The sequence below is a fragment of the Drosophila willistoni genome, unplaced genomic scaffold, assembly GCF_018902025.1.
Source record: "Drosophila willistoni isolate 14030-0811.24 unplaced genomic scaffold, UCI_dwil_1.1 Seg143.1, whole genome shotgun sequence".
NCBI lineage: Eukaryota > Metazoa > Arthropoda > Insecta > Diptera > Drosophilidae > Drosophila > Drosophila willistoni.
In genome coordinates this window covers 94,676-106,470 of record NW_025814102.1, presented here as the reverse complement: position 1 = coordinate 106,470, position 11,795 = coordinate 94,676, and the positions used below count along the sequence as shown (strand labels likewise).

The window sequence follows — 11,795 nt, the reverse complement described above, 5'->3', positions numbered from 1 at the left end:
GGGAGTTAACTCTGTCTGATTCTCCACTTCCACTGCCCCTAATGTCTGATCCTCCACTGCCCCTATAATCTGATCCTCCACTGCCCCTATTGCCTGATCCTCCACTGCCTGATGTCCTAATTCCTGACAGATTTGTGGTGTAGCTGCAGCAGTTACACTGGTAGGTTTCTTAAATTTTTTTTTTTCGCCATGTCGTCTCTGATGGTGCCGCTGCACGTTTGAGCGACGTGGACTTTTGAAACTGCATTCACTGCACGAAAACATTTTTAATTAATTAATTTTTATTTATTTATTTATTTATATTCTGAATTGAAACCGTGATTGCAAATTACGGACAATTCTTAAATCTAGCTATAGCTACTAGGCCTTAAGCTAAAATTGTGCTAATTAGTTAGAAATATATTTACAGGATACTAGATGTATATGTGTATATGTACAAGGGCTAATTTGTATTGTTGAAAGTTATTCTGGTAACTTTGAACCAGATGATTATATAAGATGGGATAGGTTTGCTTCTTGGAGGAATTGTTTAATGCAAAGGACGTTGGAGTTGTTAAGGGAGTCGAGAGGATTAGAGGAAAGGTATTTCTTTCTTATTGTATTGTATTTGGTACAATCTATGATTATGTGGAGGACTGTGTTAATTCTGGCTCTACATGGCCAGATGGAGCAAAAGGAGCGACTGCATCATTATCATAAATCCAGAGAGTATTATAAACGAATATTCGTGTCGAATTGAACTTTGGGACAAGGGATTTGATGTCAAGGGTGTCAATATTATCTTGGATTATGAAATGTCCAAGGATCCTATTAGCTATTTGCATCGTGTGGCACATGCTGGCCGTTTTGGAGCCAAGGGTCTGGGCATTATATTGATTTCGAATGAGAATGATGTTTCCATATTCGTATATCAAATTGCCCGAAATAATTGATTTATCCAGCTAATTTTTGCTACTACATATTATATGTTTTTTTTACTGAATATTCAGTAAGCAATTAAACGAGGTCCAAGAGGAGTTCACTTTTTAAAACGAAACTTAAACTAGAAATTTATGTGTAACATCAGATGGAAGTATAAAATATATTTATATATTTTCTTGGTCAGCTTAGCTTAGCAAAATCCATGGAAACATGTTCGTTTGTCCTTTTGTGTCACTATAAACATCAAATTCTACTGCAAACTCCAAGAGCTAGAGCTATTAAATTTGATACATCAAATTATAAAAAACAATTTACTACAAAATTTTTTTAAAATTGGACCATTTTTTGCCATTGATGCAGGATATAATCATGTCGAATCGACAACTAACTTTAATCTTACTTTTTATACTGCATCAGGTTAGCCTGTTGGGAACTGTAGGTATAAGAGGTGTACATATAAACACAGTCGAAAAAACAGATAGAGAGGAGTAGGAGACAAGAAAGGGATACAAGATGAAGGTTTTAAGGCATTGTGGAGGAATGAAACTGGTGTGAGACCAACAAAACCAAAAAAGGAACGTATCGACTTTCAAGAAAAGAAAGGTGCAAATATGTGCGAAATTTTGACCCGCACACATTGATTGGCAACACTACGGCCATTGTATCGTTATTTCAGCGTCTCCTTTACGGTATACGGGCGAGGGATTGGAGGAGCAGGACTTGTCGATGATTATCGCGGCAGTGGCGATGTAGGCGATAATGGTGCACCCCATGATGATAACGATAGTGGAGATGAGGCGGCCGCCGGTGACAAACCGGCTTGTTCCAATTGCGCTGATTAGGCAAGGGTGTTGTCTTCTTCTTTGGCACAATAAAATTACAAAATTTGTTTGTTTTTGTCCAGCTATTGTTTACTTAGGCCATTTCGTTTTGATCTTTGAAAGAAGAACAGACATAGCAAGTCTAATATTATACCCCTTTGAGTTGGTTTTAGCATTTCCTGCATTTCCTCAAATTGCTGTAGTATTTTCTTGGATCTATTTTTGTTTATTTCGTTTTCACGTAGGTCAAAAGCCGGATCTGCTAAACTTGAAATGTTGCCAAGAGACATTTACTTTGTAAACCGAAAAAGGGGAGTGATGCCAATCATCATGGGTGGGGGGTGCGGCAGCACTTAGCTCTGGGCTAGTGCAAATGTTGCGGCGTCGTCGTGGTATGCAATATTTGTCTTTGCCCCAATTTATTAATAGACAATCATGCTCAAAATCTTAAAGGTTTTTGCACTTGCTGTTTATTTTTAGTTCGCCGCATTCCTAAGATGCCGTGGTGACAAAAATAATCTAAATACATCCAACCCAAATCCCCTCGAGCGTATGAAAATGCTCATGAAATGTGGCAGCGCCGGCGGCAGTTGCAAGTGGAGCACACACACATACACTCTCCTTCATCTCATCGCACACATTTCATTTTCATTTCAGGCATACACATGAGTGTGAGAAATACGAGATATGAATAGATATGTCAAGTTTCTGTATAGAAAATGTACTTGTGTGTATGGCAAATTTTAATTGAAGGTATAAAATCATCATCATTATGCATCTTAAATTAAAATAATTAAAATAATCTTCCTAATACAAAAATGAGCAAAAATTGAAAAGTCCGCTCATCTAATACGCTGACAGAAGCTAGTTGCTAGAAGAAAAAGAAAAACCTATCGGTTAATCGACATTTCGGAGCAAGCCTATCGGTTAATCGACATTTCGGAGCAAAACCTATCGGTTAATCGGTTGGTGGTTGCGGCGAATGAGCAAAAAGTTACGGCGAATGATCAATTTTTTGTACGAATTCGAGATGTTGATTTTGTTGTTGTTTTTGTTTTTGAAGTGAACGGACGTGTGTGCGAGTAACGGTCGTCGCTCGCGGAGTTTTTTCGCTTTTTGAAACGTCGAAAGGAAAATAAAGAAAATTGTTAAAATTATTGTAAATTGAAATTTGTAAACGAGTCGGATGCGATTAGCTGATTTAAATATATTATATCGTGCGTGCTGTTGCGAGTGTTTGTTTCAAATATAAATTTATATATTTTTTTTTCTGTTTGCTGTAACTACTCAACACCAACACCATTACACCAAAGCGACGCAGTGTGTTTGTTGTTGTGCCGTGCGTACCACAAAGTTTTTAATATTAAACCATTTGATGAGAATTTGAGATGATAAAATTAAAGTGAATAATTGAAATGAAAGAAAGAAATTCAAAAAATGAGAAATATTAATATTTACAATATTTAGCAGCAGCAACAACAACGAAAGAAGTAGTTGCACATACAGACTCCGACTCCGTATACACACAAACACACACACACACAAACACGCACGAGAGCCAGAGTCGCGGGAATAATTTTGTGTGTGTATGTGAGTGAGTGTGTCTTCTATAGTTGTTGTTGTTGTTGTTGTTGTTGTTGGAGTAGTAGTAGTGCTGGAATTGCTTTGGTGTGACCGCATTCGAATCGCAGAATCTAAGAGCGCGCGCGCAACGGAATTATTAATTAAATACCTTGTTGTTTTTTTTTGGTTGTTGTTTTCATATTGCATTTCCACATATATATTTTTAGTTCGCCTTTTTAAGAATTCCAAAAAAAATAAATATATAAAAATCAGAAGTATAAAGCAAGAAAAATAAACCAATCGAAACATCTACACACACTCTCACACACACACACACATCATGTTCACCGAGGAGGGCATCTTTCCCATAGGCGATGGCCTGCTGGATGTGGATGCCGAACGCTTGAAAGGATTACTAGTGTCATTTGACATCAACGATATCTACGATGTGGAACAGACGCCGTTTGCCAGGTAAGAGAAGAAGAAGAATTGCATTGCAATTGTTGCACAAAAATACAACAAAACCCAACAACAACAACAAAAGTGAAACAAGTTTCGTCCCCATCAACAAAAAAGCGAAAATGTTATTGAAGAAAGTCGGTCCCCTCTCCCCTTATCCAGTTATACCCCCTGTCCATGGCAACGTTCACATAGTATTTTTGTATTTTCGGCTAAACAACCAAAAAAAATAAACCAACAAAAGACAAGAAGAAAAAAAAAACTGAAAACTTCTGCGTCTCAAAACTTGTTTGTCAAGTGTGCCCGTCTCTCTTTGTGTGTGTGTGTGCTTTGTCTGTAGAAGTAGAAGCTCACACAGACACAGCAATAGCAGCTGCTACAGTGGTTTCATTTTTATGTAGTTCTCAAATCAAAAGAAAGACATTTAACGAAATCTTAATATTTTAATATTCCCGATCAAAAGATTCTATTTTTGTGTGTTTATCATGTTGTTGTCAAGTGTGTGTTTTTGTACCACTGTGCCTGTCGTTTATCAACTTCCCTTTAGTTGATAGGGTTCCCCCCTAACCCTGCAGAGTCCTTTGTACCGTTGTTGCCTGCACAAACATTTAGCAGCTGTTGCCATTTTGACTTCTCTATCTCTTTCTCTCGCACTCGTTCATTCTCTCTTGTTCCGCTTTCTGTTGTGTTTCTATTATTTGTTGTAGGCTGACTGACTGACTGACCCTCTCCTTGTCCTTGTTAGCGGCCAGCCGCTAATTTCGCGATCCCCCTCCTTCCCGTTCTGTCTGAGTCACCCCTTCTTCTTTTGCCCTTTAACTGCCATTTTGAATCATTTCGCATATGTAATAAGTTTAAGGTCCCCCCTTCGTGCTTGTGTTTCGTGAAGGCTTCAATCCATCAATAGGTATTTAATAGAGGAAACTTTTGCTGATAAGCAAACTTGAATTTTGCCCACCTCTCTCTCTCTCTGTCCTTATCAGTTTCGTAAGCAACCAACCAAGAGAACCATTTCATTCAAATCATTAAAAAATTCGTCATATGTCGCAATTTATTTGTTTTTTTTTTCTATTTACAGGCAGACAATGTGAATAATTTAATATATTTAAAAGAAAATCCATAAGTTTCCAAAATCATTTCAAATACAGGTTTACAATTCTTAACAGAGAAGAAACTTAAATTGAATGTATATTTTTCTTATCTTCTCTTGTCTTCTCTTTTTTTTATCATACTTTTTATTGTGTGTTTATTGTTTATTGAGCAACCTAGTAACTGACTTCAAGGCCCGTCTGTGGGCAGGTATAAGTAGAGTCTGCTTATCGAAAGTAATTACTGAAATGAAAAAAAAAATGAATTTTTTCGTTGGGTTGGCCAAAAAAAGCGGCCACCAAATCTCTAAGATAAGGATTAGATATATGTAAGTGCATATCAACTCAATGAAAACGAAGGCGTTTTCAAAAATAGGTTTTCATCTGAAGCCCCTTGAAATCATAAATTTATAAGAAAATGAGCAGTTACTTTTTATTCCTGATTTACTGAAAGTCAAAAGATATGAAACTGAATAATTTGACTCGAAAAGGGAAACGACAATAGGTCCCAAAATTCGATTCCGACAAAAGCATTCGGAGACAAGGAACAGGTCTAAATATTTTTAGTATCCAATTTAAAAATCATTTGTTAAAAAGAAGTAAGCTAATGCCTTTTAGATTAATGATTCTCTTTGGGAATTATTCTTAAAAACAAATCAACTTTCGAACAAGAATAAAACCAAGATAATTGACCAACTCATGTCATAAGTTAGTAAATTCTATATTTTAAACTAGGAATTGTCTGTTTTTCATTTCGAATAGATAAGATTACGACGTCACAAGTTGCATGAAAATTATCCATTCCTATGAAGACGACCTCAATAAAAATAAAAAAAAAATAAATAAATGGCTTACATTGAATTAATAATAAATCATACATAACGTTAATTTGTTAACGAATTTTGAGTAAAATCATTATCAGCATCATTATATCGACATCATCATCTTTACATTTCATCATTATCAAAGAGATATATATATATATATATATAGAGAGAGAGAGAGAGAGAGGGAAAGAGAGAAAAATAAAAAACTGCAAAATAATTGGCAACATGAAAAACAGTTGACAATTGAAAATGTCAATCAATGGGCTCCTCCGTCGCGCTCTTCTGACCAACTAAATCTTGGCCAACGTATAACACAAAAAAATTATCACAAAAAATAAAATAATAATAAAAAATAAAGCTGCTATGCATATAATTGGACTTTGGGGCGACTTTGTTTGCTGACGATGGCGCTGCCCCAAATTTATATCGACAGGCAACGAGACAAATGAAGTTTTTTTTGTGTTTCTCTCTCTTTTTTTATTTTCGGTCTTTCCAAAAAGTTAGCCCACTTTGATTTCGGCTTAGTTATGATGGTTATACCCTAACATATTATGGCCATGGTAAAAATTGCAAGAAATTCAAAACTATTGGAAACCATTTAGCATTTAATCGTCAGAATTATCCTTGAATTGGGACTTGTTTCCAGCAGGGACCATAATCATTATAAGCTATATTAAAAAAATTGTATGATAATATTTACATTTCGATTATATTAGATTTTCTTCAAGAAAGATTATTAATTATGAGTAATTTAATAAAAATTATCCATAAAAATCTTGTTTGATCAAAAAAAATCAAAGATAATGATTAAAAATGATTTTTATTTTTTTCGCTTAAAAAAAACGGATTCTGTATCAAATATTTTCAAATAATTTTGCATATCCTTAAAAAGGAATTCAAGGACTACCCCTCCATAAAATTTGCAGACGATAAATTTGTAATATACATAAAATCAATCAGATTTTCTTCACTCTCTTCCATTCCATCTATTGGTATATACACACACACACACACACACACACACACACACACACACACACACACTTAATATAAATGATGCTGGCAATTGTCACGCCCGAGGCTCGAGGGTTTGGGGTAAAAAAGAAGCTATTTGCCTCGCCCACGCACAAATTTGTTGCAGTAGCAGCAAAAGAGAAAACGAAAAATGTGCGTCATAGTAGTCAGCTGTTTGTGTGTGTATCTGTGTGTGTGTGTGCGTGGGCGATTTAAGACTCCCTTTAAGGGTTTTCGAGGGTTGATTTTCTAATATTGTTGTGACGTCAAAACGTATTGAGGTTGGTTTGATACTGGGCCCAAACAGGACTTGATAATAACAAGTATATATACATACATATGTATACATACATATGTAGAATCTGTATAAACATATTTCATTTCTATTTGAGTTTATTAAAATATTATTCTTTTGGCTAGAACATTTCTTTGGAATTTCCAACTGAAACTCATTTTTTATCAAATGGTTTGCCGTTTCGTTTGTTTTGTGGATAAGCATTTGTATTTGTATTTATAAGTATAAATGATAAACCCACCCAGCACCCACCTACCCCAATCTTCCCATCCAAAGCTCCAAGGGTTCTTTATTTGTACGAGCCCAACGTGTAGGCAAATATCAACGTATATCTATGTATGTAGGTACACATGTACATATGTATATGTGTGTAGTCGGATGGCTCAAAGATCTATTATTTATGAAAATAATGAAAGTTAATTGCTTTTAGCAAATATTTTCTCTATACATTTTTTCTTTTGCACACAAGTGACTTAGGAATTTTACCAAGAAAAAACAAAAAACAAAATTTGTTTCTCTGTTTCTCTGCTGCATTCTCTCTGCATCTGTAACTTGATTTTAATAGGAAATGGATATATCTTTGACATCCAAACAACATTCAACATTCTTGGGGACCGTTTACTGTGATCTTGGTCCTAAAAAATGCTTTGGGCAGGCATTTGTCAATACAAGAGTGACTCTTTTAAGTATTTCCAGTAAAGTGAAGATAATACAAGTACCTAAAGAGCTAATCACAAAGGTTAACCACATATACATAGGCGAGAGTTGGACTGATTGTCGCATTTTTTTTTTTAATCGTTCATATATCCAGATCGGGAGCTGGTATCCTGTCATAGGGGCACTTAAATGAAAGATTAATTCATTGTGCAACTATTGATCAAAGATACATTTAGATGAAATTTACCGTTACAAAGCAATAGCTGGTTTTTCAAACATTTAAACATTGTGGTACCCTAATCTTCCGCAATATACATATGTATATAGGCACGTGCGAGGGGTGAGGAAGTGAGGAGAATGTTGTTATCCCTGCAACATTTGGTGTTTTAAACATATTGTTGCTGCTGCTGTTTATATTTTGCACTGACGGCCACACACACATTTCGACATCTTCGTCGACTTCTTCTGTTTATGCATTTGTTTATTTGTGTATATAATTTGTTTAATTGCCCCATTTGTGGAAAAGGGATTGGTTGGTCTACCTAAAGACCATTTGTTGGTGGGGTTGATGCTCCTTCCTTATTTTTTTATAGGCTTCTTCATTTGGTTGGTTGATGTTGATGGTTCGCGTTTTGTTTTTGCAAATTAATTTTGAAAATGCCATTCGGACTAATTAACTGAAAAGCAGTCAACGCCTACGGCAGGAAAAAATAACAACAAAAGAAGAAAAAAATTATTGTTTAGCTACGGCGCCATTTCTGCCAGTTTTTAATTTATTGTTTAATATTATTGATACAGTTTTTTTTATTCTTCGATGATGATGAGTTCATTTTAATTGAGTTTTTTTGTCTGTTTTAATATGCTAAATGAGTATTTTATGCGATTTTTTTTGGGAATGATTAGTAGAAGTGTATAGAGAGTGAAGGTGGGTGGAGGGCGATTGATTGGATGCAGGATTTAATATGGCTAAGTGAGTGCCTGATTTTAAAATGAACCTGAAATATGAGACATTAATTTTAATGGATTAATAAGGGATATACATACATATGTACATATTTAGGAGAATATCTAAATTAACAATATGTGTATTATATTCGAAATATTGGAGCCATCTTGAATTTAGTAAATAACTCAAGTAAATAACTTAAAAGTTTTTAAGCCGCCTTTTCATTATATAATAGATAGTCCTATCTTACGATGTATTACTTATAACTTCTAAAACTAAAACTGCAAAAACGACAGCTAAAAGAATGTCACATCGTATTTATTCTTTTCAAATTTTACCAATTTAATTCTTTTTTACAACCCTAATTTATATATATTTGTTACTATAGATGATTATGCGTCAAATGAGATATTTTGAGTAAATATTGAATACAAAATGGCTAAGCTATATATAACTTTTTACATTTTTCTTGTTTGATGTTTAAGGATTTTATCCCATTTTGTGTTTTTTAGATCTGGGGCATATATTTTTCAAACTTTTCGTTTATGTATTTAAAATCAGGCATTTTGGAACACAACTACGATGGCGGATTGCTATTGGTGCCTTTCAAATAGTTTACTTTTATAATAATAATAATTTGGATACTTTTTTGAATATTTTTGGTACAAATTTTCGTACATTTATAAACAGGAAAGGAAATAATAATTATTATTATTAATAAGATATTGAAGTGGGGACGAATGGTGGGGGTCTAAAAAAAATCTCACAAAGTCTTTCTTTAAAAGGGAATAGCATAAAATGGAAAATTGAAAAAATTTAAAAATTAATTACAAAAAAAGTTATACATTTATCTTCTTTTTTCAATAATATATATTATAAACTACATTAAAATGTGCCCACGTTGTTAATAGATGTTATTGTTCTTATTTGTTGGTTTTGGTCAACATTTCCAGTTGGAAATTCTCAGTTATGGAGTCAACTGAAATGTTTTGTCTATGAGAAGGTGTTGCATATGCGTCATCCGCTTTTAGAATTTTTCAGCAACTTTTTTTTTTATTATTTGGACTACAGCAAAATAAGCAAAAAAAAACCTAAATAAATAACAAAAAAGAAAGACAATCGGACAGTGTGGACAGAGGAGGAGGAGGAGGACACGAGCCATTTACGTGTAAAACTTACGTTCAACTATCCAAGTCGTCGTCGTTTTCACATGATATTCTTGTGTGTGGTTGCTTTTGCGTTTGCGATATTGTGTGTTATCTTATCTTAACAAATCGAGTAACTAGACCAGCAAGAAAACAGCAGCAGCTGCTGCCATTTTTCACATGGACTCAAATAAGATAAAATTCCTTACAACCCCCCAGCCCTCCCCCCTAAAAAAAAACCCAAAAACTAAAAGGGATTTTACTTTTTTGGTGATTAAATTTTTAATTCATCTGCGAATAAATAAGTTTATATACATATATATATATATATATATATATATATATATATATTTGCTTTTTAAAGTTCAACTTTAAGTTTCCGCTCATAAAACTCAACTAACGGTACATTAACTTTGCCCATACAAACACACACACACACACATAAAAAGCCAAATTGACCAATTTCAAGGCCAATGCACATTATGATGGCTAATAGTCTAAATAGCCTGACCTTGACTGGACTCACCTAAAACCACACAAGTCCACAAAAACGAAAAAACCTTAAAGGTTAAAGGTTGACCCCCCATTCACAGAAAAGTCACTAACGGAAATATAAAAAATAAAAACACACTCATTGAATTACTTCAATTTGATGCGACTATTTACCAATAATCAAATGAGTTAATTGAAAAGTTAAAGGAAACGACTCTTAAAGAATAAGAAAATAATCTTGTACAAAAAATTATATGAATGAAAATAACTTATAAATGATTTGCTAATCAGTCTTTTGATTTGATTTGAAATAAATGAGTACTTGTTTTTAATTAATTTGCCATTTGTATAAAGTTTCTATACATTTACTTATTCAAATGATTTTCGACAAAAAGTGTTTATTTCGATACGAAAACTCAAATTTAAAGAAATTTCGAATGTTTTTATGAAGCCTTTAGAAGAAATTCAGTATACCTAGTTTTAAGAGTTTATATCTCCAACTAAAACCACCACCAGTAGAGGGAATTTTGTAATGTTCCAAAAAATAATAATACAAATTCACATTAAATGCAGCTGCATTAATCACAACAGACAGAGAGAGAGAGGGAGACACATGACACAAACAGTGGGGTGAATTCTTTGCCGAAGAGTGTTGTGGTTCCGGGGGTTAGGGGGGGGGGGGTTTGTAATTAAAGTTCAACCGAAAAGCCACAAATAAATATTTACACTAGGGGTAGGAGGAGAGAGCATGCAGGCTGCTAAATGGAGGGGGAGGTCCAATTTTTAGGGGTGGACCGTCGTCCAGATGTGTCAAGGTTGCTGACCTTTCTTAGTTACATATTATTGATTAGAACAGCGATTACAGAAGTACAAGCAAAAAACCAACCAAAATCATATTAAATTTTTCCAAACAAAAGAAAGTCAAAAAGAGATAGAGATGGAGAGAGGGAGAGAGAGACAAAACACAACTAGGAAATGTTGAAACTTAATTTTTCTTATTATTTTGTTCGTTATGTTATTGTTGTTATTGTTGTTGTTGTTGTTGATAAGCTGCTGCTGCTGCTGTTGCCGCTGCCAGCGGCTGTATGTGATATCTCTACGCATGCTGCTGCTGCATTTTACTTTTCTATAGGAAAAACAACAACAACAACTATAAAACAAAAACATGTTGCACGCAAAACTTATCATCTGCTGCTGATCGACTGCGCTTATACCTAGTGATGTCCCTAATAACCTTTCATTTCATTTGAGGATAAATAAATTTTAAATTAAAATGTTTAAACTAAACGATTGTTAATCGAAGAAACATCAAAATATCGATTGAGCTCAGAATATCATTTAAATTAAATATCATTTTGCCTCTTGAGTTTTTATATAGTTCAACAAATAATGAAAATTACTAGTTTTTTTCTTTTTGAAAATTTGTTTGCAAGTTGGAAATAAACAAATGAAACTTATTAATATCAATTAATTTCCCAGATATACATACATATGCCTTAGAGCCGAGCCCTCTTAAGTCAAGGAGGGCTACATCCATCTGTGCATCATTTAAAGGCAACAATAATTG

At 34.1% G+C, this 11,795-nt stretch overlaps 1 protein-coding gene across 1 annotated transcript in view; it reads left to right on the top strand.

Annotated features, from left to right (window-relative positions):
• Positions 1-3,600: 3,600 nt before the first annotated feature.
• Positions 3,601-11,795, top strand: part of LOC6644590 (death-associated protein kinase related) — a 56,624-nt gene continuing 48,429 nt past the window's right edge. The window contains exon 1 of the mRNA XM_023176880.2: positions 3,601-3,776. Coding sequence (XP_023032648.1) covers positions 3,646-3,776 — 131 coding nt within the window. The 5' untranslated portion in view covers positions 3,601-3,645. The remainder of the gene's footprint in view (positions 3,777-11,795) is intronic.